At 39.7% G+C, this 25,909-nt stretch overlaps 1 protein-coding gene across 2 annotated transcripts in view; it reads left to right on the top strand.

The window, feature by feature from the left end:
- The window catches only part of RAP2A (RAP2A, member of RAS oncogene family), a 31,746-nt gene extending 7,070 nt beyond the window's left edge, over positions 1-24,676 (top strand). For both annotated transcript variants that reach the window (XM_066986731.1, XM_013174405.3), the window contains one exon: positions 20,689-24,676. In XM_066986731.1, coding sequence (XP_066842832.1) covers positions 20,689-20,926 — 238 coding nt within the window. In that variant the 3' untranslated portion in view covers positions 20,927-24,676. The remainder of the gene's footprint in view (positions 1-20,688) is intronic.
- The last annotated feature ends 1,233 nt before the right edge of the window (positions 24,677-25,909 follow it).

Genomic DNA, 25,909 nt, shown 5'->3' with positions numbered 1-25,909 from the left:
TTTTCAGTCTTGCAGTGTTACTTGATCATGTCTGCATTGTAAAAATGCTGTTCAATATGTTAAAGATCAAATGTAACAGTGACTTAAGTGGCTTTCATAGTTTAGAACAGTAGTACTTGGACTTTGTACGTTAATGCTTGGGGCTGAATATTTTCTATCTTGCTCTTAATAGCGCTGTTTTGACAGATTTTGCAATGATTACTTGGAAAATTCTATCCAAAAAGTCATTGCTTACCAGATTTTCTGTTTTCCCTTTGATATGTAGGGGACAATAATTCTCTAAATACCGTTTTTTTTAAATAGCCAACACAGTTGGCAGTAACTTGCGTGTTTTCTTTCAAAATAACTGATTGTCTGCTCTTCAGTTGGCTAGTATGTGTAAGAAACAAATTTTGTTGTTTGGGTCATAAATAAAACATTCAGAGTAACAGTATGTTTTGTTAAAACTGTTCCGTTAGCAGGCATACTCTTTGGACTGAGACTTCAATTGTCATTCTATTTTTAAGAGAGTTTTTAAATGAAGAAAATTTGAAATGTCTGAGGGGGTGGCTGTCCCAAAAATCATTAAATCCATTCCTTTTCTAGTTTTTCACTTAATTCACTTCAAGATTTCTTTCGCAACTAAGAACAAACCTGTGGTTACTGGTTATTTCATCTCAGAAATATTGCGGGTGTTGTTAAAACATCTCTTCCTTTTTTTTTTTCCCCTCCTTGTAAATTGTGTAGGTGGTATGTGATGATAACGTTTTGAGAGAGAATTGGGAAGCAATGGGGACTGCAGCGCTAAATTATCTTGGCACGTAGTGACTTGTACAAAGATTTATGTGATTAAGGTAACAAGAACTATAGCTATCTGCTTCTTCATGTCCTCTTATTCATTAGCTTCCTGCTTATTTTTTTTTCTTGGCCAGAGGTTTCCAGCACAGGAGTGGTCTTCAGTTTTTGCTGCATTAAGGCAAACGGTATAGTCTAGGTACAGTTACAGTGATGAGTACAACTCAAATGTTTTTCTTTGTCGATGGGTTGTGTTTTAGCAGCTGTGTTGTCTTAAATCCTAGTCTAGACGAGAGAATTAAAGGTGTGATAGGAGCATGTTATCCTTTCCCAACATTAATGTCATGGGGCTAGCTCAATTAGTTGGTGCAGTGGTGACGATGTGTAATTCTTGTCTTGGTTAGATGAAAGGCTAGACTAGATGAAAGATCTAGTGAAGGACAAAAAAGGGAAAAATGTTTTTAGAGTTGACTAGCTTGTTTTTGAAACATTGCTTGGGTCACGTAGACAGAGCTTTAACATCTTTTAAGATATAGTTGTTGTCTTCTGCAAAAAATCAGGGTAATGAGGAGACGCGACTAAAGCGTTTTAAAGTATTGGAATGTAATCGATGAGGATCGTTCTTTGTGCTAAAATAATTCTGTAAAGTAAGGGTTGGTTAGTTAGTGGTTTTGTGTTGTTTCCACCCCTCCACCTTCGTGTCTTCCCATTATTGTTCTGGTTAACAGGTAGCCAGCCACCTTAACTAAAGATTAATGGTGTTTGAGACTGTGGTTGAGTTGATACTCACGTGGCAATTTAATTTGAACTGGAAGTGAATTGGATCCCCGTGAATTGGATAAGGGCACTGAACTTGAAGTGCTCTGAATGTTGTGAAGAAAAGCTTCAGTCCTGGGTTTCTGATGAGTTGCAAGAAAAGATGCTTTCAAGAAATAGCCACATAGATCACGTCTGGGCTATAAGTGAGCTTGCTGTGACAAGCTAGTTTTGGTTTTGGTAGAGAATGTTTGTGCTGTTTGCCCTCTTACTCCTAATACATTTCACAGCATAGAGTATAAGCCAAGACTGATCAACCTACTTTCTTTGGAGTAGATCTGCTTGCAGTTTCTCACATTGCTATAACATCTTTAACTGCTTTGCAAAATCTTACTTGAAACATTTTATAAATATGCAAAAAAAAAAAATCCGGTATGCTTTTTCTTTCAAAAAAAGATATGAACTTGGTAAGAACCATTTAGAAATGCATAAATGAAGTCTGTTCTGAAGATCTGCTTTTCTTCTGAAATTTCCTCTTCATGTTTTCAATTTCAGTTTTAAATTTTGGAAGCTCGTTGTTTTTGTCAGAACAAGATAATGGATCTGAAGAATTTTGTTTTTATAATTTTTTAGGGAAATGGTCTAAAGGGGGCAAGGGGAAATCCTTTTTCACCCACCTCTGTGTTTAACCGCACTTGGACGTGACATGGAGTCTTGCAGGTGTGTGTCATGTGAACCACAGGACAGCAGTACTTATTTGTATACTGCCACTATAATGTATTTTAAGAAGGTATGTTTTTACAGTCTGTGTATTTTCTACTGCCAAAAAGACTTGATGATGTTAAGGGCTTTCCTAGTGGTAATCTCCAAGTTCACATTTTTGCTCCTCTTTCACTGTAGTAATTTTACTGAAAACTGGTCAAGAGGTGGTGGGGTTTTTGTTTCCGTGCTGGTAGTGGTTTTTAATTAGGAGTTCAGTCTGTTTGAAAATAATTTGGAAGGATGATCACCTTGCATGGTTTCTTCCGGCGTATTCTATCAGATGCCTTTCATAGCCTGAAAAAAATAAAAATCTCCTAACTAGTCTGAGTGCCTCGGAGTCTGACCAAACCTGGGCTCTCTGTCTCGCTGCTTAAGGAAGGCATCTGTGCTGCCTGCCTCAGAAGCAGTCAGATTCTTTGTGGCTGACATGCAGGTTACTCCCTACGATGCCTGGAAGAGAGGAGCATGAGTCACCTTCTGCTGGGTTAGTGCTGCGAGCCGCAATCAGAAGCCAGGCAGCGATTTGGAGTGAATTCTTCCATTGCTTTTGCTTGCGTGTTGATAAGATTTTGGGGGGAGAGGGGATCGATGTAGTACAGCTTAAACCTCTTTCGTAAGCTGTGGGTTCTTTAACAGATAACCTCCTCAGTATGCAGCAGGGGACTTGGGGGCAAGGAGGGGATGGCTTCTTTTTAGTATGAAGTGTGCAGGATGCTGTCTGAAGCAGAATGGATGCAGTGAATCCTGGCATTAATTTTCTGAATATGTTATGCACTGGAGGAGATGCTTTTTTCCCCCCCCTTTTTGTTTATATCCAGTTTCAGCCTTCTCTTTTCTCACTTTCATTGAGAAATAGGGAGGAACTTAAATGAGAAATGGGTCTTGCAAAAGAGCTTTAGGAATCTGCTGTGCTCTGAGGTGTGTGGTCCTCTTGCAGCAAACTCGTTGAACTATCTCCTTACTAGTAACCCACCTCTTCAGAAGCAGGCTCTCTCACTAATTAAAACACTCAAAAATTCTAATCGTGTGGGATTAAATGGGAACCACTGTGCAGTAATGGAGCAACAGTTGAGCTTTGCCTGAAATATTGAGTCACCTGGGCGAGGGGAGTCTTCTGGTGATTGTTCGGTGTTTGGGATATTGATTTTGCGTTTTCCAGTGACTTTTTTGTATAAACAGTATCAAGAGATATCTCTGGGTTTCAGTCCCTGGCATTTTTCCTTAGGTCACTGTCCATACTACCTAGTACACCTGATCTTTTTTCTGTTGTTCCCTTGGAAATTGTGAGTTTACCTTCAAGTGTTTATATATGCCTTAATAGTGGCTCATCTTCATTCCTCCTGTTGAAGAGTTGTTGTTTTTCCTCAGCTTTGCTTGTAGCATGATGGTTATGGCAGTCTTCTGGGAAAGGCAGGTGAGAAACTCCCCAGGACTGAAGAAAGTGCATGTCCAATGCATGAAACAGCATTGCCACCACTTCTTTTTGTTCCCATGGTTTTGCATGGAAGTGATATCTGCTGTGGTTTTTATTGAGTGTTTTACCATTGTTGTGTTCCTAGACGCACAGAGGAGCGTTCAGTGAATTAGGCCTCCCAAGGGGCTGAGCTGCCTGCGTGCCTAATCTACAAATCCCAGGAGAGCTGAGGTGTGTGACCCTGTTGCGGTTGAAGCGTACGGCTCGGCTTGGCCTGCACAGCTGTAAGCCTGCAAGCAGCTGTACCGCTTCGGCAAAAAAAAGCCTGAGATAGATGCTGCTTGTCAGGAGCTGAAGTGGGCAGGCAGCGGCTCTGTGGAGCAGTCTCTTGGACATGGCTGCCTAAATTCTTCTGGAGGCCTGGTGTGCTTACCTACCTCAGGCCTAGCGGTGTTTGCCACCAGAATGGTTTTCCTCACTTCACCTCCTGCTTTTTTAGATCTGTTTCATGTTTTGAAATGTTTTGAACAGTGGAATTCCACCACACGATTGTGTGAACACTCTTAGTATGGAGAAGCGAGTAACCAGAGTCTTGATGATCACAAGGCCCACAGCCTGGGCTTGACAATTCTTGTACCTGGAGCTGATCAGCTTATCACACTTCAGAACTGCACGGGACCCTTTCCTGGCTGAGGTTTCTTCTGGGTTTAAGTATTAATAAACCCAGAATGCTGTGACACAGAGACTTGCCAATGCAAAATGGGGAAGCCTCTCTCTTTGGACAGCGTAGAGTTCTTTCTCTCCTTCGAAAATTGTGTTTCTGTTATGCGATTTGTTGTCAGTCCCTAGGATAAGCTGCGTTGCTTCTATGACAATATATTTAACCATTCTGAGATGTCTTCCTTCTCTAGAAACAAGTTCTGTGCACTGGTTATATTACATTGCTGATTATTAAATTATATTTGGAGTAGAATCTACTTGTGTGGCTATCCTTGAACAAATAGTTGTCTGAGGGATGGTAGACTCTTTTGTAGGAAGAAACTGGGAGAGCAAATGATATCAAGATAGCCTGTTGAGAGTCCACAGCTTTTAAAGTCGAAATATCAAATCTGAGGAAAGTTGGTAGACTAGTCTTCACAGGCATCTCCTTTCTATTTCCCCTAGCTTGGATACTGGCAGCCTCACTTAACATTAAAAGCTGTGGACTCTTAGCAGGCTGTCTGTCATCTGCTTCTCCAGTAGTTATAGGTTGGCCATGTGAGATAAGCAATAGCCTTCTCCTCTTTGATCCTCAACCACGTTGCAGAAAGTGCAGGTAATGTCACTGGATCCAGATATTCCCAAATTCTATTCAAATTGTGGAGAAGCTAATCTGCCTGTTCTCAGTGGGGTGAACATCTGGTTATGTCGTGATGGGATTAGGTTTGCGGAACACTGGGCTGCCTTTAATAATAATATCATGGATTGGATCGTAATTTTTCCTACGCTATTTGAATGGATATCTAATGATCTCTGTCTGGCACTAGGTACATTATAGACTTTCCAGCTGGGTTTGTGTAGCCTCGGTTGCTTGCTAAAGTATCACTGTGCTGTTATGTAGCTGCTGCAAATCCCTGAAGAATCTGTTTACCATCTAGCAGCTTTTAGTCAAACCTCCTCTAACCCTTTTACTTCTAGCACTCTCTGTAACCAGATTTCATAGCAACCACATTCAGATGCTGAATCTGCTCATCAGATGAGTCTGTCAGCAACTGTTGGCAAGAAATGCTGTTCCTATTACCACTCCAAGTACTAGTTTTTACTTAAAGATCTGCAGCTATTGTGGAAATAGCCCTGCTGCCTCCAGGCCTTATACTTTGTGTTCTGCGTTGACCTCTGATTCAGCAAACAGGAGGATTGCTGGACTTGCTCTGCACCTGTGCTGGGGTGGTTTTCAAGAACCACAGTGAGCAAATGCAGTCCTTAAACAGCCTCCTGATGGGCTGGAGCTAATGCTCTTTGCGTCTTTTTCACTTACACTGTCAGTTACATTTGTAATTCCCCAGTGTTCAGCTACAGGGCAATGGTAATGGTTTTATCTGGGACACATGAGGTGAATGAATATGTAACTAAAACTGGGGTCCTTTTTCAAGGGAAGGCGGTGACTGACACTGGGAGACGTTACAAACCCCCAGTTGTTCTCCTGAAGTGGACATGTTCACAAACCTTTATCTGTTGAGCATTCTCCCACAAGAAGTTCACAATTAGCATTGTGGTGGTCTGATGATGATGATGGAAATGTTCGTCCTTCTGTAACTCTTTGATTAAACAAATTCAGTTTTTACTTACCAAAATTTACAGTATAACCGTATTCTGAAAAGGCAAATGAGTTGTGCAGAAAGTTGAGGTCAGGATACTTGAACTTAAAAGGTTGGGATTGCTCTGGAACATAAGGAAGAGGGAGGGAGGGTGACATACGTGCCACGTACTGCAGGGATTACTGATGCATCCCTAGGCCTGACATAGGCAGATTCAGCAAAAAGCTGTGGTTACAGTTTTCATCTCTGAAAAGAATTTCCACCTTGTGGACTTATCATAGGAAAGAAAATAGGATATATATATTTTTAGTAGGCTACCCCATATTCCTTACATGGATTCTCAAGAGCTTGATCACTTAATATAATTTGCTGTTTATTGAAGGATGTTGTATATTTTTTTCTTTCTCCTGTTCCAACCCTAGCAACTGTATTTGGCTAAAGTATACCCAAAACAAAAAGTTTCATGGTTTATTTTTTAACATTGACATGAGCATAGTCAAGAAAGAGGACAAATCACCTAGAGGTGGCAAATCACTGAACTCAGGGGATGTTGAATTCTCCTGCAGATGGTTTTTATTAAAAAAAAAAAAAAAAAAAGTGACTACAGTCGTGGTAGCTCAGTCTTCCGGAGAGGGACAATGGAAATCTCAGTCTTGGATGAAAGCTGAAAAGGCTCACCTTGAAAGTCACTTATTATTCTAAAATTAAGCAATTGTATTGCCTTCCTAGCTGGGATAATTGGGCCGGTAATTGAAGTCTACATTCTTCTCCCAGAGATGATCAAAACACCTTCCTTTGAAAGACTTCGTCTGTCAGCAAGAAACGCGGTTAGATTAAAAGGACTGGGAACAGCCTGGGCTTCACACCCCCACGCACACCTTCATATTAATTGAAATGGCCTTTCTGCATAGGACGACTTAATGTGGAAAAAATAATTAGTGGACTATTTTCAGGAAATTCTGGTTACCAATTAGTGATTCAACAAAGAAGGTGTTATGGACACTGGGTGTGTGATTCCTTTAAATATAGACTCTTTCTTAAAAGAAATCCAACTTTTCTCGAATGGCTTCTTACCGTTTTGACTGCTTCTTTTGAGTGTTCAGTATACAAACTGCCATCCTTCCTGGATGAAAATTTCATGACTAAATTACGTTCTGAAATAAAGCCACATTGTTTGATCCCACTTCAGATAAATGTAACCGTTTTCCTCACTAATTTAAGCAATACTAAGATTGGTGTCCATGTGGGAATTCGCAACATCTTAAATGGTTGAGGTTGGCCTGGCTTCTTGTTCCTCCCTCTGAAAAAAATTCTCTCAGTCTGAACAATATGATCTTTTGCTGAAAAGTCTTTTCCTTTCTTTTCCTTCCCCTCTCACGCAGAGGCATGAGTTCTTCTCACCACGAGCTAGTGAAGCACATCCTTTTTGCCAGCCAAGCTACCTCCTGTTGCTACCTCCTGTTCAATGGCAGCATCCGTCAGCCCACAAACTGGCCATGCAGCCCTGGGCTCTGACCCTCCTGGGGAAGACACCATGGGCTGTCTTCATAGACGATAAAACACCTGTCCATCGTTTTAGTAAAACTTGTCTGGGAAAAGGTGGCTTTTATTCTTTTATAACCTTGGCCAGACCCACATAAATTAACGTTTGTACATGAATTGAAACGTAAATAGCTCAACATCTGGGATGTTGAGTATACCCAAGTTCCTCATTCTGGCTGATGTTTTTAATACTTACGCAAATATTGGATTTGAGATATACATAAGGAAGAAAATATTTACATTTTATGATTTTATGTACCCGATACCTTATATCTGGTGTCATTTTATAGACATTAATTTCTTCCTAGGAAAGTTCTGGATGCTAGAATGGTTGAACTTTTTGTTTCAGGTCTTCCAACGTATTCAGGATGCTGATTTAGAATAAAATAGTTTGTGAGGTATTTTTCTGTAATGCGTACTTGTCTTTATGTAGGAAGAATAAGTTCCGAAGAAGTTTATTTCAGAAGTTTATGCTCAACATAGAAGAGGGGTCATTAGTAAATCATACTCGCTATTCTCAGCATAGCGGTAGTATGCTGGGAGGCACTACTTGGTGGTGAACCAAAGCACTTTTAAAAAACGAAACCAAAAAAAAACCCACAAGATTTTTGAAAGGTCTTTATTTGTATATTATTGATCTTTAGATATGAAAACAGTTTCACTTAACTGGCTGATGTGCTCTCTTTATTTGTGGAGTTAAGTAGTTGAATTGTTAAACATAGAGGCCACTTCTGAAAACTGTGGAGAAGAAACATTCCTGGTGCTCTGTTCATCCAAAGCAGTCCGACTGAACATTCAAATTATTTAAACCAAGCTTATGGTAATTAAATAAGTTTTTCTTTAAGATGAGGGCCACCAACTTTCTGTGGTCGTGGCAGGATGGTTTTCTTTCTCAAGTCAGAAGTGAGAGTTTCTGGTAGAAACTCAGCAGGAGTGAAGAGGCTTCCAGAGCACCTGCTAATGAAGCAGTTGGACCTGTAACCCAAAAGTTCTTGGGCTTCTTTTGTTGAAGACAAATTTTACATTGGTAAAAGGGGCCTTGACTATAATCAAAAGGATATGAAATCATAATACTGCTTCTGAAGTAAAAGATGAAATGATAGAAGTCAGACTTCTGTCTCTTCTCTGGGTTTGGTATTCTTGTGTTGCCACTTGCTCAGAGTTTCTGTAAAATAGCCCAGCTTACAAATAATACCCAGAGTTGTAATATAATAGTACAGTTGTGAGGAAAATCTGTCTCAGCAGAGCACTTTTGCAAAGTTTTCTTAGAAGCAGTGTAGGGTATTTTTATTAGCTTGAAGGACATTAAGCTGTATTATTCTTTGGTTACTAGGGTAACAAGGAAGCCTCTGCTTCGTGCTAGGCTCTCAAATTCTCTTCAGGCTGTGCCACGTCACACACACTCTGGTATCCATCTGCCTGAGCTTCTACGTGGGGACTGATGGGAGAACAGAAATTTATGCCAGGTTGTTTGCTGCTTAATCCGGTTACTTTTATTTTTTTTTTCTGAAGCTTTAGGTGACTTGAAGCTAAGTTCATCGCAGAAGGTCAAATTCTTTAAAAGTAAATAAGTAAAAGGCACTGTGGATATACAGTTTATAGCCATGTGCAGTGCTTGATCGTACAGGCCGTGGAGATAGTGGCAATCAAATTGTCAGAGGTGAGTTTAAGCCTACCCAGGGACATAGGTATTCGAGATCAGACTTGGTGATCGTTTGGTGATCGTCCCTTCCAACCTGGGCTGTTCTGTGCTGTCTGTGAGTTTTGTGATCCAGGCCTGCAGCTGTTTCTAAAGGAATATGTTTGGGCAGAGGTAAAAAGCAGCAGCCCTGATTTACTGGAGTAAGAAGGCTCTTAGCTTGATGTCGAGAAGAAGCTGCGTGGTTCTCGTTGGACTGAACAACGTGATGGTTCCTAGGTTCTAATCCTTCAGAAGCAGGTGATGCTACTAAGAGGGTTTTGAATTAATTGTTAGGCCTGTTCTTAAAGACTGTAAAAGTGTAATTTTAATGAGCTAGGGAAAATCCTATTAGAATAGTTATTTAAATAAGTTTTGTAGTTGGATTCTTATCAGTGATTATGAGTTGGTTAAAGGAATATAAGAGCGTTTTCACTTTGAAGAGTGAATTAAGGCCTTACGGGACTGTGGTCTTTTGACCCTTTTAAAGGGCTTATATATTTAAATATGCTAGCCAAAGTTTTTACTTTATGTATTCACTAGTAAGTTCCCCTTTCTATAGATTTAACATGGATAAAGAGGTTGAAGTCACCATTAGCTTATGCAGGGAGCTCTAGTTAATTTTGGAAAATCTTGTTAAGTCACTTTGCCTTCACAATGATAAGATACATGCCTACCTTGAGTTACGTAGGTATGGTTGTCAATTCCTCTACATAAATTAGTAGTTAAACATATTTGTATAGCTTTGGCATCTGTTTCTCAGCCCGTTCTCTGTTGAAGCCAGCTTTATGCAACTCAGTTGTCTGCTTGTCTCATCTTCCTCCATTACCAGCCAGTAAATTTTTAATTCTGCAGCTAAGTCCAAATAAATTCAATACTGGGACAAGTTCCCAACAAGGCTGTGGAAGGTCTATCGTTGGAGGTTTTCAGGTGCATGAGCTGGTCGAGGTCTCCTAGCTGACCTTCCTCTGATCAGGGAGTTGGATCAGAGACCTCCCTCCCCAGTGATGCTGCGGTTCTAAGACTGGAGAGAATTAGAGATCTAGAGATTTAAGTTCTTGCTGAGTTGTAGGTGGGAAAGAGATCATGTTGGTGTTCAGGTTGTGGAAGACGCTCTGACATCTGCTCAAATCTAATTATGGACTGGAGAGTGGTTGAGGGAAAGAGTACTAGACAGAAGGAAAAACTGGAGCTTTAGATACAGCATTGACCAAATCGATAGGAAAGTAGACCTACCATTGTTCACATACATTTCTTGCTAGGTTCTGTGCCTTACGAAAGGGCTAGATGTTGCTTCAGCTTTTCCAGGTGGAATACTAAGAAAATTTTGATCTCGGATTTTTCTTTAACCCAGCTACAGGCATACCCTTTGCTATATTTGAATTGGTACAAATCTATGTGGCAACTTTCCTTCCCCCTCGTTGGCAGTGCTTCTTTGTGCGGTGAGTTTAGAGTACCTTTTATAATATTACAGTAATCCATCAGAAAGTTTGCATTTCAAAAGGCACGGTTCTGAGAGAAGCTTCTTGTGACAAAGTATGTATTGCTAGATAAATGGTAGCACCTGCTAGGGTCACTTACGTTTTATGAACACAGCGATCTCATAAATTAGAAGTGTGAAAAAATTAGGCTTTGCAAATTTGCTGTATGATGTTCAAGAGGCCTATATGCATTTTTTTATTGCCTTTGCAAAGGGTTGTATTCAGTCCCACATTGTCGGAGTAGGCAGGCTTCTTGACCTCGTGCAAGTTTTGTATGGAGACGTGAGGAGGACAAGTCCTTCAGTGTCAGTGTTTTAAGATACCGTGAGCTCTGCTGTTTGCTCCAGCCTGCGCAGCTGAAGTGAGGTAGCAACTCTGGCTTTTCTCTCTGGTGTTTGTTCTTTGCTCCTGCTCTGAGGCACACCTAATCTAAAGGCTGTACTATCTCTGCTGGCAAGCTTGACGTCGGCGCTGAATCTATCTTAATGTACACGTTCTGAATGCTTGTAAAGAAAAACCGAAGGTTTGTGCAGTTACGTAGCAGGTTGCTGAGAACAGCTGGGGTGCAGGATGTTCTTCTCTTGGACAGAGAGCAAAAGTGCCAGCACATCCTTCGGGATCCTCAGGTGAATGAGGATGGAAGGCCTCAATGGTGGTTACGTGCCTTAGGCATTCTGAGGTGAAGGTTGATGGCAGTTTTTCCAGGTGGAGAATAGAGATACAGAATTTGAAGGACTTGTGAGAAATCACTCAGGAAGTCTTTAGCAGGGTATGGTACTGAACCCAGGTTGTGTGTTGGCGCTCCTCTCACTTAATGTGTTTTATCCTCTGACACTTTGCAGAAAATTTAATTCGAAGTGGTTATGTCTGGAAGACTTTAAAATAGAAATCAAATATTGATGGTAGTCTCTAGGATTTTCTGTTCTTTTTAACTGTAGTATCTTCTGTGTGTTGTACATCTGGTACGTACCAAAACCCTTGACACATCCAGTCATGCCCATTGCGATAAATGTTACTATATTACCATGGCATATGGCTTAAAAATATTTAAGGTCAGAAAACTAATACAGTCATTAAGAGTAATTTTCAATTATGGATACAAAGTTCAAATACTTCAACGTGCAGCCTAATTTTCAAGATGTTGAGCCATTGCTACAAGTAGTAGCAGCATTTATTTATTTATTTTAACCTAGGTGGTTAGATTTAGAGTATCTGCAATTTTTGAGTAAGAGCTTTGTACTTAAGCAACCCTACTGTGCCTTATCTGTTCATAGCCTTTGTGATAACTAGACTTCTTTCAACACAAACAGAGTATGAGGCAGAAACTAAGTGAAAGTGATGCACCTGTGAGAATCTCAGGTTTGTAGGACATTCTGATTTTTCCTGCTGCTTTGGAAGTATCATACTAGAAACAAGAGAACTAGTCACGAAGAAAAAGGTCAGGTAAAGACACTTGCCTTGCCATTTATGCTTGTGGTTATTGCTGCTCTCAGATGAGACCTTTGAGTGGTGTAGAGAGGGAATGCAGGGACTGAAATACTGTATGAGTGTGTTCACAGCAAGCCTGCTGCTAAGCAGGTAGATGTTATATATCACTTAGAGTCTTTTCAGTGCTGATAATTGATTTCAGCATTAGATACGAATTGGAATGATAGATACCTTAGGAAAAGGTATGCTCTTTAAGGTGAAGGCTTACCTTTTGTTTGCAAAGGCTATCGAGTGCCTGAAAGGGTAAGACCTGGTGTTACTTGGGTCATAGGCTCCCTGTTGTCATCCCCAGTGCAAAAAGGGCTGATTGTCTGCCTCTTCCCATGCCAGAGCCTTTCTTCGAGGGGAACTGGTAATGCCATTGGATGCAGTTTAAACATGCATGGGCTTCTGTGAACTTGCTGAGAAGAAGGTCTCCCGAGGAACTTGATGATCAGTAATTTTTCTTTAGGACTGGTTTGGTATTTTTAAATGAATGGTAATCTCTTCTCACATGGGGCATGTTGGCAGACCATTGAATTTTCAGGTGTTCTTGCTGTTCTACTGTGTAAGCAGGTGATGCAGCTGCCGGCAGAGGCTTTATCTGCAGTGACCTGTAGAAGCAGGCTGACCATCTGGAAGGAGCTTGTCACTGTACTGTTCCCACATGAGATCTTAGATGTGGAAAATCTTTTGTAAATAAGAATTTTTCTCTGACGTGACTGGAAATAGCCTGGAAATTCATCATACATAGATGACACACATCATGTGTTGTAGCAAAGGAATGCAGGTTTATTTGACAGTGTTTGAGTACATGCAAAGGATATCATCATCCACCATTTGTGTCCCTAGCAAGCTCTCAGCTGTAACCTACCAAGAAATAACATGTTAAATTAAAAAGCGCTTGTAGGAACAGTTGGGAAGCAAATATATTTGTGTGTGTGTGAATACATATGTGAATTTGTGTGTATGTATGTGTATACGTATGTGTGCATGTATACATGTATGTGTATGTATATAGGGCTTCATTACGATCGGTTTTTTGTTGTTTCTTGGGCTTTTGGATGGAAGACAGCTATTTCCTCTAATACTACCTAGGCACAGTACCAAAGGTGAGCCTGTCGGACAATTTCAGTGAAACTAGGATTGGTTGAGACTTCAGTTAGACCTTGAAACCAAACTGGAAAGTGTAAGTGGACTATAACAACCAGTGAACTGAATTGGCCTTTAAAGTATTTATTTAAGTTGAGGAGATTATTTCCAGCAGGTTTCATGTACAAGAGCAAGGATGGTTTCTGAAGTCTTCTCAAGAGCAATGTGGTGTGGTGGCTATTTATTATACTAATATTATTCTTCAAGTCATATTGTACAATTATTACTTAATTTGATGCCCTATGAGTAAGTACAATTAACCGGACTGTATACAGTTATCCTCAGGTCTACCCATCTGAAGAGTTCGTTTCCCGAAGGCTATATAGGGAGTACGTGTCAAAGCCTAGAATGAAATGTTAGATCCCTAGTCCCGCAATTAGGCCATACGCTGTTCTGTATAGCAAAATAATTCATGACTCAGGCACCTAATTGCAGTGGGACTTCCAATAAGCTCTTTAACATCTACTCATTTATAAAAAATGATTTTAAGACTTTTTTTTTTTAGTTGGGAGTTGTTGCTTAACTAATTAAATCCTTACACAATATAGCTTACCAAACTGCATATTAAATGCAATTAATCGGCAAACTGGAATGACTCGTTTGTATCATGGTGGTGTGGGTTTTACAGCTGTTAGGTATGGATTTACCTGAGAAGCTGCAATAATTTTCATGTTGCACAGAGCAAAATGTGGAAAGTTCACACTTTGCAAAAACCTACTTATTTTTAGATTCATATATATATATATATAATTCTCTTGACACATTTGATCTATGTATACAGATACAGGCACATCTTCATTGGTGTGTATTTGTAGAATTCCACAGGGAAAAGATAGAGCTCTACAGACAGGGCATGTGCTGTTGATTTAACCCATAATGTTAATTTTTTTTTTAAACTACCAAAATGTAAGGAATTGGGATCTGGAAAAAGTGAAACGTCCTTTCTACCTAAATTTCTTAAGATAAGGTAGTAATGTTTTAGAAGTGTGTATATATATACACATAATAAAAATGTAGAATAGCTATCTCTTTTTCTCCCGTTGCTTTGGTTCAAGAATTGGAAGCTTTAAGTACTCATTTCAGCTTCCAAGTTTGCACTTGATGATTCCATAGCTTTGCTTCCTCTTGTCCTCATGTCTGAGAGGCTCAGCACCAGACTGGAGAACAGTCTGTCTCTTTTCTTATTCTCTGCAGCTGAAGTGATTTGTAACTATTGAAGATTTTACATTAAATATCCAAGAAACTGTGTGAAAGGGCTAGAAACAGTCTTGATAGTTAAACTCAGAATAAATTCTTTCCCTAGCTGAGGAAACTTCAAGTTAAGACAGACTTTACTGCAGGCAATCAAAGTTTGTACGTGCATTACAAAATAATGTTTAGTAATAGATGCATATGAATTTGTAAACAATCTAATGGATTTAACTGCTATTTTTGGTACTTTATTTCATATTTCCCTAAACTATTTTACTGTGTCTTTTGGCAAGATTGTTATCATATTTTTTTTGTAAGTCTAAAGTGAAGAATGCTTATTTTCCTGACCTTCTGATAATATTTGTATCATCATTTCCCCTAGTATCTTTACCACTTTACAGGCTTTCCTTTTTGAAATACTATGAAAAGTGCCAGAAACACCCTCAGAAAAGGAGGAGGGAATAAAATGTGGTGCAAAAGAAGAAGATAAAGGTGGTTTCAAACCTAAGACTCCTTTGATGATTAGGAAAAGTTATCATGGATAGGTATCTTCACATTTCAGCAGTCACGGTATTTGACACGTAAAGCTAGAAATCTATACATCTTTCCATAAACTTCAACAGGAATTAAGGTAGTCGTAAAAATAGTCTTTAAGAACATATAGGTCACTGCACCGAGCCTGTCTGAATTTAAGAAGAGATTGGACTGTGCAAACATGGTCTAGTAGACCTGTTGTCAAGAGTTGGACTTGATGATCTTAAGGGTCCCTTTTTTCTATGATTCTATGATTCTATATCTTTTTTTTTTTTTGTTTTTATTATACAGGAAGCTTCTGCATTTTGGTTCAACGTGTTCAGCTCTCTTATGGAGCTCAGGCAAAAATCCTAGAAAAGATGCAGCATTTCCTGAACGTGAATTAAAAAGCAGGAACCCCTTTGCGCTTTTTGTCTTCTCCTGTTCTGTTCCAGTGCACTACTTATTTATTTTCCTGCTCTAGGGATACTGGGCAATCTCTAGTACGGTTTAAGGGAGTCAGATCTGTTTATCAGTGTCGTGGTGTATTTTTAAATTCTTAATTTTTTGTTCTTCATTTTATTTATTCTTCTTCATTTTATTCTATTTTCGCTTCATGTCATCTTTTTCATCTTTCTCCAGTGACAGCTTCAACCAGAAATGTGAAAAGTACCTCGTAAATGTAAAAGAAATTCAGGTGTGATGTTTGTACTGCCCACATTTTTCTCTCTGAATAAGACTGGAGGTTAGAAAAAATGTGAGGTAGAAATCTATGCAGGTCATTTACATACCATTCATCTAGAGACTTTCTAAATGTTTAACAAGTTAATTAAGCTGTTACTCAAAGTATACATATTAATCTAAACAGAAATGCGGGTGGACATGCCATGTGAGGTAAGATAAAATGTAGAAACTGTTTATCGCTGTGTGGTCAGCGGTGCATAGCTGAGCTGCATTAAACATTTAAAGTCTATGTATTTACTGATTTTGTGTGGCTATGGTGTCCATCCTCAGGAAAACTGGGGGGATTTACTATGGCCTGCTGGTCCCAGAAGCTTGTAAAGATGGATATCAGGGTAGTCTTTTAGCATTGGATAAAGTTATCTGAGACTGGTAAGTACATATTGGTTATCTTTTAAGGAGCAAGGACTGAATCTTGCTAGAGTGACATTCTAGATATGATGGTATTTGACTCTGCACCGGTGTCCTTCACGGGGCTGTAAGTGATCTCAGTCGGGTTTATATCTTCGGGATCTGTCACTGCTCTGTACCCATCAGATTGGAGCCTAAGACGGTGAGATCATTTCAGCAGGGTGAAGTACCTTGTTCTTTAAACACGTTCTGCAAACACGTGTAATTGGTCTTGCAAAAATTTCTTCCTGAGGTCTTGAAAAGTCAGGTCTTCCTGTGCTACACTGGAGTATATTTCTTTCAAGCTCTGCTGTGATGTTTGCCCTAGAATACATACTTCACCGCACTGATACAGAGGAAACTGACAGCAGTTCTTATTTTCAGGTGGCCCTCATCCTTTTCATTAGGAAAGATCAGTGCTGCTCGGAGCTTTTCAGCAGTGCTGAGAAAATTGGATTTTTCTGCTCCAGGAACGAGGGGCAGGAACGTGCCGTTTCTCCACCGCGACGGGGACAGGCAGGGGGAAGCAGGCCATGCCGAAAGGCAAGACCTCTGCACAGCTCCCGTGGTGGATAGCTGCCCTCTCACGCATCCTGGGATGGCAGCAACAGCAATTTGGTGGTGGTGGTTTTGTGTGTGTGGGTTTTTTTTTTTTTCTGGGCTCAAGTATAGGTGATGGGTTTCAGCCTCGTTTGCTCTGCTGATACACAATTTGATAGGTATATGCTGAGGCAGAACTTGCTGAAAGCTGAGGCAGAATTTGATGGAATATAGAGCACGCTGTCTGTTTTAGGAGTGTGTTTGTGAGTGGGTTAGATCCAGCTTGAAGCTTTTGGAAGGATTTGTGAAATCCTAGGTTTGATTTTTTTGTGGTTATATGGGAATGTTCTGCATTGCTGCTCGGGTGCCAGTTAACCTAATAACAGCTCTTTATTTTATTTTTTTCCTTTGATAAAGAAGGTGCTTCCTATTGGGTCACTGAAATCCGCAGGGTGAAAAGCCTGTGGGGGAATAGATGTTCTTCTTCCCTTCAAATTTCATTAAAATCCCATAGTTCTGCCGCATCTGACAAATCACCCTTTCTCGTGGCGGGCCCATGCTGTTGCCCACCACCTCAGTAGCGTGCCGAAACCTGGGGCAGGCTGAAGCCGTGTGAGTGAGACCTCTGAGAACAGGTAAAAGTAGCCTCCTGTGGGATCAGCTGCCACTGCAAGGAGGGAGCGGAAGCAGGGAGCTCCTCCATGCTCAGCAGAAACAGATCTGCCCAGGTGCTGAGTGAGGCAGGAAATCCTGGCAGCTCCAGGAGACGAAAGTGGAGAGCCATCTTGAACCTCAGATCTCGTAGAGCCATTTAGTCAAGAGCCAGCTTCAGGACTTCTAGGTTTTCTGCGGTGTGTTACCAGAACCCAAAAGCTGGGAAGTACGCTGCAAAGACCATTAGGAGGGCCTTTGAAGATAGCAGGGGCTGACATGGAGCCACGTAGCTTCTGCAGAGGCCTGCTAGGTCAGGCGTGGCACGGCCCAGCTCGCAGTCGGTCGGTCCATCGTCATCTTGATGTTCAGACAATATAAGGCACAGACATCTCTGTGATACTGAATAATACTGAACTGGAGCTAATAAGCCCATACTGAATGAAGCCAGTCTTCTGCTTGGTGTCCACAGACTGTTTTCCCATTATTTGTGATATTCCAGTTTGCATTATTCTAGATGATGGATAACAACTTTTGTGTGTAGAAAGACAGATTAAGACTTTTTTCATACAGAATATATCTATACATTGTGTATATATATGTACAAAACCAGACTATAATCAGAATTAATACATTCAATGTATCTTTTAAAATATATGTATACTTTTATATAAAGTACTTGCTCTGTAAATTTGACTGCTCAAAGGTGAGGTAATAAAGATGTGTGTTTTGCAAGAGCGACCTTATTTTTGCCCTCTGAGGAAGTATTTGAGTAAAATAACATGAGGGTTTTGCAGAAACATTTTTTATACAAATCAGTGTTATAAAGTCACTGGATGAATCCAGATTATGAGGTAAATAAGGCTATTGACTGTAGGATTCTCGTCTCATTTTACATGGTGAAGGTAGGTAGTGAATAGGGCAAACATAAGCCCTAAAGGCAGGAAAAAGCAATACAGAAAGGTGATTCAATCTGTTCCATGTAATAGTTCTTAGTCCTGTGCAGATAAATACAGTTAAACTTTTTCTATCTATCTCTTCAGCTCATCAATTCCTCTTTTTGTCCTCTAGTATGAAGCTTCAGTATTTCTGTCCCTCTATTTCCCAGATGCTAAGCACTCGTAGAAAACAGATCCTCGGATATTTAGTTGCCCAGCTTTTCTAGGGTTCTCAAACCATTCTAAGCACTAAAATGTTTTATTTGAACTATCTGTAAATCTGCAACAAGTGGGTGGGCTTTTTTTCCCCTCTGTGTTTCTCAACAAATTGAAGTGATCTTACAGAACAAGAGATCCTGTGTTTTAATTCTGGCTCAGCTACTTCTTTGCTGAATGCTTCTCAAGCGACTACTCCGAATTTCTCAGGTTTTTCCCACTTGTAAAATTGAGAAGAAAGAGAATATCTATAGAAGCTGGAAGAAAAAGATTCGCATTTGGGGCCCTCAGATGTTCAAGACATACAGTGACGGTGCAGCTGTTTCCACTTCCATTAAAGGTTTTTAATGCTGTACAGCAAATAAAATAAGACATATGCACGTAGATAGTAAAGATTTAAAAAAAAAAAAAAGCACTGAATTGCTGTATTATCTGTTCAACACCATCCATCTTATGTAATTAAAGACTATGCCATCATGTGCTGAAACGCAGGAGGACAGATTTCAAGATGCTTGTGTGTATTTTGGTATTTAATTAATGGCAGCTTAGCTCTTGTAAGAGTTCCAAAGGTATCATTGTGCTAAATACTGTGCATCTAGAGAGTAAGAAATGGATTGCGGCTGCTCAGGTCGTAAACCGAGGATAGGATAAATGGTGAAAAAGTGAGGGGAGTCCTCTACAATTATTGACCACAGCCTTAGGCTCTGGATTAAGTGATGTTCTCAGCGAAGAGACATTACAAAGGTTAGAATTTCACGTGCATCTTATGACGTAGTTCGACCAATTTTAGATACTGAGGTGGTGTGAGAAGTTCCTGTACTTTTCTCCTTTGACTCGGAGATCAAGTTGACAGGAACATATAGATTCCCTGTTTCTGTGCAGAGTCTTGCCAGCCCAATTTCATCACCATTGCTGGGTCACACCAAGTTGTGGAGGCACATGCACCAACTCCGCTCTGCTGCCCTGCCTGGGAGGCAGAAAGAAGGGAGGGATAAGTAAGTTGTTATAGGTGGCTTTAGGACAGTAACATCTTAAACTGCTGCACATGTTAGCAATGAATGTCTTGCTCAGATCATTTGACTCGAAACAGCTAATGCAAAGTAGAAAATCAGGTTTAAAATAGGAGGGAACCAACCATCTTGTTTCTCCTGGGTCTTAGTTTAGTTTAAGTGTTAAAAACCATAATTGGTTTTTCTCTTAGTCCTCATTGCTTTTATGAGAAAACCAGTGTAAAAGCATTTTGGAAACAGGCCCAGTGTTTTCTTCTCTGTTATGTCAAATATGTAAATTTAAAACTTGACTAAACACTTGCTTAGATCCATGTTTAAAGAAGGGTTTTATGCATGTGAGGATGGGGGGGGGGGGGGGGACAAGACAGGCATTTTAATTAAAATAATAATAATAATAAAAATGGCAAGGATCCCTTCACAAAGAGATTCAAAATAATAAATTCCTGCAGAGCTTATATGATCTGTTGTGTTGTCCAAGTTGGTGATGAAGCAGAACTGTGATACTATTACCTGGTACTTAATTTTCTTTTCAGCTTGTGTAACTCATATAATGATGTGAATGCTGCAAGGAAAAGCTATATCTTCTGTGTTAGCTAATGCATGTTTTTATATAATACTTCTGTGTGTAGACAGAACTTGTAGTGGGCTGCCTGGAATTTCAAATGAATTTACTGGCACTTTGGTGCTCTCCCATTTATTGTTCACGTGAGAGTTCTGTGTATATTAACTGAAGGTAGATGTACCTTTGAAAGGGGGAGTGATGCATCTTCCTTATCAAGAGCAAGAAATAAAATGTGAAACCTGTTCAGGGAGAAGGAAGATGTAATGTTGGAGAGAGGGTAGTACCACAGTCCTGTTCTTGCGCCCTGAGATTAACAACATAGTAAAGGTAATAATGGGCAGGTTTCCTGGTGACAAAGAACATTCAGAAGAGGAATTATTCCCTTGAATTTTAAGAAAAAAGTTTGGGGGGGAAAGAGATGTGCAACAAATGGCTAGGATGCAAAACATGTAAAGCACTTTTTTTCCAATGTAGAACGTTCATATTGTCCAAACATCTTTCTTGTTGGGTCTGCACTGGTTGTAAATAGATGTTTACATTTTTGAGTGTTGTTTCTTTTGAAATATAATGATTGCTGCTTTCTTTTTGTTTGGTTGTGTTTTTTTAACTGCAGGTATGAGAAAGTGCCAGTAATTCTGGTTGGTAATAAAGTGGACCTGGAAAGCGAGAGAGAAGTGTCGTCGAATGAAGGCAGAGCCTTAGCCGAAGAATGGGGCTGCCCTTTCATGGAGACCTCTGCTAAAAGTAAAACAATGGTGGATGAGCTCTTTGCGGAAATTGTTAGACAAATGAACTATGCAGCACAGCCAGACAAAGATGATCCATGCTGTTCTGCATGTAATATACAATAGCATTAAAAATGACCTAACCTGGACTTAATTTGCAGAAATTTTGTAAGGTGGTAAAACTGTCTACTTCACTTCCTGGTTTGTGGGTCACTTGAAATACATCTGTAGTGAAGTAGCATCATTAACTCAGAGCTGAGCATTGAAAGTCAATCACTGACTCTGGATATATAATTGGGTTAAATGACCACATCTCACCCGTTTTTCCCTTTGAGCACCTGCAATTTTATGGCCTAGCCAGTTGATCTACAGGGTCATTCCAGTTGAGCGTACACGTGTTGTCACGGCACACGGCAACAACAGCAACCGTTTCCGAAGAAGTTAGAAACCCTTTGGAAATGGGAAACAGAAGCAGTGGAGAAAATTGTCACTGAAGACCATTCACGTCTAGCATAAGCGCAAAAGGAGAGCCAAGTCTTTCAAATTGCTGTGCTTCAGATGTGCGCTATCACTTGTGGCCAAGTTTGTTCAGTCAAATGTGTTGATTTCACCTGAACTTCTGACAGTGTTAGAGGAAGAGGTTACCAGAGATCTATATAAGTTTGGATTTTTTTTCAAAAGTGATGCTATTATTTCAGCGCTTTATCCCACATCTTGAAATAGAAGACATTGCCATCGGTGTGTGAAACGAGAGGCAAGATCCGAAAAGAAGTGGCAGGTGAAGAAACAGTACGGCATTGGAATGTTTTAAATCTTTCGTTTTGCTGCTCAAAAATGGAGGATCGCTTCAGGTTTTGGTCTGCAAAAAGCCAAACAAACCCTCTGTTTACAAAGCAGGAAGCATCTTTATTTATCACTTTACTGAACCAGGAGGAAGCAACTGTGATGAAAAAATTGCTGAGCCTTACTAACAAGGAACACTTTAATAGTTTAACTAGTACCATCTTGTAAGGAAAATTAAGCCATGTTGCATCCATATGTTCCCTTCTGCAGAAACCTCATGGGACAGTATGAACATCCTGCATTTTTAAGTTTGTTGAAGACAACAGTTTTTCTTGCCTTGAAGGGCTATGTTCTCTGGTGTGATCCCTAACTAACCTTTGAAAATCACGTTTGCTATTTCGTAGCTTTAATATTGAAAACGCAAATTGGATAACCACGTGAAATCATTTGGTTCAGAGGTGAAATAGTTACAGTTATAATTCCTTAGGTGAGCGTGGAAATGGCTATTTAATTGCCTGACACACTATTCAAAGGTTTCCCCAATTATTGGAGTGTTAAATGGTGGGAGCAAATGTTTTATTTTGAAAGGATGCTCGAGCTCTGGCTTGCTAGTTTCATAGCAGTGAAGTATTTATCATTTGCATGACTAATGGCACAGAAATACCTATTCTGAAGTCTTACAATCAAAGTATAGAAAAGTTTTCAATCACAATGTTTAGATTTTAAATGCTGGAGAGATTGTCTTGAGCTGGATCTTTTATAGGTAAAATTGGCCATAAAAATACAGTCACTGAGCCTGTGGTCTAAATAACACCATGCATTCATTAGTTTTTCAATCTTGTGCAGTAACAGTGTAGTTCCTTGTGTTTCAATGAGTGAAAACAGGGGTGCTGGGGTGTGCGTGTGTGTTGAGTGTGTACGTGTGTGTGTATATGGCCCTTAGAAATGCTGTAATTGGAGTTAGGTTCGAGAGTTTTGCCTCCATCTGCAGAACTGCCTAAAATGCTCTCATCTTCTACAAAGGAAACTGAAGTGCAACACGCTTTGCAGATTTGCATACATATTCTTAACGTTTTAAATTGTAGTTCGGTGGATGGTAAACAAAGGAAATCATGTTAACGGAAGAGAACTGGCCATCTCTGCCCTTAATCTTTCAAAACCTTTCCACAGCCAACGTCTGGAAGGGCATTAGATGTCACAAAAAATGACGCCTTACTCGAAAGTTAATGTAGCCCTTTTTCCCCGTCTACCTTACGGAGCTTTTGTTACCGCGCTTTGCTCTTTCTCTTAGAGAGGTATTCACACCATTTATTTCTGGCATCTGAATGCCCGTTTTGGGTGCTCCGAATCGCCCTCCTAGAGGCACCTACCTCTTTCCATTGACTATATAGCAAACGTAGGCTTTTAGTTTGGGTCCACAGCTTCTATGCCTAAACTAGATGGTATGAATGTTCTCTTCCCCCCCGCCCGTTGTGTCAGCCACCATGCTTAAGCAAGATCAATTCAACAGCTGAAGTCTTGCTTGGTGACAGTTTTTAAGATATCTAGACTGGGAAATTACGGAAACATTGAGCAGCACAAATTGCCAAATAGCTTGTCAGTGTGAGATCCACTGTATAAGCGCTCAAAAAAATCAAAAATACTTAATTGGAAGTGCACGTTATGCAACGGTATTTGCAGAGGTATTAAAAATCTTACCTTGGAAATTGTTAATTGACCACAAAATGGCATAAAGTACAATATGAACAGCCTAATGTGGAGTTCATATTGTAAAACAGATTTAATATAGGAAAAATTGCACAGTACAATTCCTTACAGAAAATATTGGTGAAAATATTTCCCAGTCTTGCTTTTGCAGTACACTTTTACGTCTTCAAAAACTTAGGCTGTGTTTGCTACCATATAAATACTGCGGGGGGGAAAAGCGTAAGTGTTGTTTTTCGTATAATTCCGAGGAAGTAGTTATGCACTATTTGTATTTCCACTAACGTGAAGATAGTGGAGCTTGAATCAATGACAGTTGCACTTGACAGAGATTTTTTCCAAAATCTAGGGGTAGCAGAAGCGCAGTTGAGTGAGCCACACGGCGGTTTTGTGGCCACCCCGTGGGAGTCATTGGTCGTTGTTTAATTTGTACCCTGATCGGATTACCAATTATAGTATTGGAAAGTTTTTTATAACATGCCTTAAAATGTTATGATTTGTTCCAAAGACCCGCTTTTTCCTTTGGCTGTTCTTGTAGAGCTTTGTCCTTTTCTACAAAGACAGCATTTCTCCTGTTCTATTGTGTTTTTGTTGTTTTGTTTGTGTTTTTTTTTAATATATATAATGTTGCAACTTTTATTCTTTTAAGCGATGATAGTGATAGCAACTGTTTCCTCTTTCCCTTAAAAATGCACACAAGAACTGGTCCAAACAAACAAACGGGAATCAGATCTCAAGTATTACACGTAGTTGCTTTTGTTGTTGTTGTTGTTTTTCGCCCCCCCCCTTCAAAGCATCGAAACAATTTGGTGACTTCTGTTCTGGTTCTAGCCTCTCCCTAACCCCAGTGCTACAGTTGCCATTACTTTTCTGTGGGAAAACTACTGGTATTTGCTTTCCTGTATAGAATGTTGCCTAAAGATGTCAGCCATTTGGTTGGGGGGGGGGTTTGTGCATGTTTGGTTTTTTTTATTTTTATTTTATTTTTATTTTTTTGCCAGTGTACTGTCAAAGCACTGGCTAGGCTTTAATCGTGAAACTCCGCGACAAAAGCAAACGTTTGACAACTGCAGGAGGCTTTATCTGCATTGTTGTGCATCTGTTAATTCTTGATCAGGGTTTGAAGAAAGACTGAAGTGGGTGCTGGAACCAGGCTTAACGCTGTTGATTTGGAGTTTCCCAGAGGTGAATTAATGTATTTCACAGATAATTGTTGAGCTCTAATACAACTGGCAACTTAAAATGGGGCAACAGTTTGTTTTGTAACAATGTCAGTTGTTTAAACCTTGATGTTTCAAATAAAACAAGAATTGTACATAGAACTCAATGCAAACTCAGCAGTTGTATTTGGAGTTAAATTATTTTAACAAATAAATTTATTTAATGAAACCTCCCTTGGATTTTCCGTATTGTCCGTTTTGGTCTGGTCATAAAGTTTATCCAAAGCTTATAACAAGAGCTGCCCAGTAATTTAAAACATGCTGTCAATTACTCGGGGATTCAGTGAAGCATTTTTTGCCAAAATGCTCTTCTAGTACAAATTAAGAAGCAAGAAGAAAAAATATATTTTCATTTTAACAGATGGATGCATGGTGTGATTTAAGTTAATGCTTGATAAAGAACCAAAGCAAAGGTTTGGGGTTTTCTTGTTTGTTTTCTTAGAGGAACATACACTCACAACAATCAGTAAGACTTGGTATTTGATAAGATACATACCTTGTTATGGAGAAGCATGATAGTTCTTGTAAAATAGATTAAAACAATGCATGAACTTGGTCTATATATGATACAATTAATATCCAGTGGTACTTTTATAACATTGAGGATTCCAAAGGGTCAAAACAGAAAAAAGAAGGGTATTGTTCACTATATCAGCTGTTCAATTGATGAGTGTTTTTGCAGGCTTTCATTGCAGTACAAAAGGAGTCAGTGTTAGAAAGAACTTCAAACACAATTAGCATTGCAGAGATAAATGAACAGTTGAGCTAACGCTAACAGGGTTATTCTAGCTAATTGGCATTGATCAGCAGTTACATTTTGGTCATGCCAGTATCACTAAAATACACTGTTTTCAGTAATGATGGGTGCTTGATGCTCACTTGCTTTCATGTCATGCATGCCATAAGGAACATGAAGCCTGAGGCTGGCACATCTGGTTCCATGGATAGTATAGAGGGCTGACACACACTGTTATTTTTGTGCTTCTGATATGCCCATTCATTCTGTAAAACAGTGCCAGGGGAGCTTTCGTGGATGGGTTCTTGCCGTACTGTTCATTTATTAATATCCTTTTTTTTTATTTGCCCAAGAAAATACCTGTACAGAGAGGAACTCATTGGGCTCTTCTAAAGAGTTCAAAAAAAAGTTGATGAAACATGCTCTTTACAAACACTGAACAACTAGAAATCTTTGAATGTTTTGCTCTTATGCCTTCCCTGAGTCCTCTTTATTTTATTTTATTTTATTTTATTTACTTTTAGCTAGTGCAGGAAGCTAGCTGCCTCTGCGAAAGGTTTGTAAAATGTTTTGATTGGAAATAAATGTCTTATCTATCCTGCACAGGTATCAGTCTTACTGGATCTAGCTGCAGTACTGTCTACCTTCTCACACTGCAGATAGAAA

The sequence above is a fragment of the Anser cygnoides genome, chromosome 1 (genome assembly GCF_040182565.1).
Source record: "Anser cygnoides isolate HZ-2024a breed goose chromosome 1, Taihu_goose_T2T_genome, whole genome shotgun sequence".
Taxonomy (NCBI): Eukaryota; Metazoa; Chordata; class Aves; order Anseriformes; family Anatidae; genus Anser; species Anser cygnoides.
This window is presented reverse-complemented; position numbering and strand designations above follow the sequence as displayed.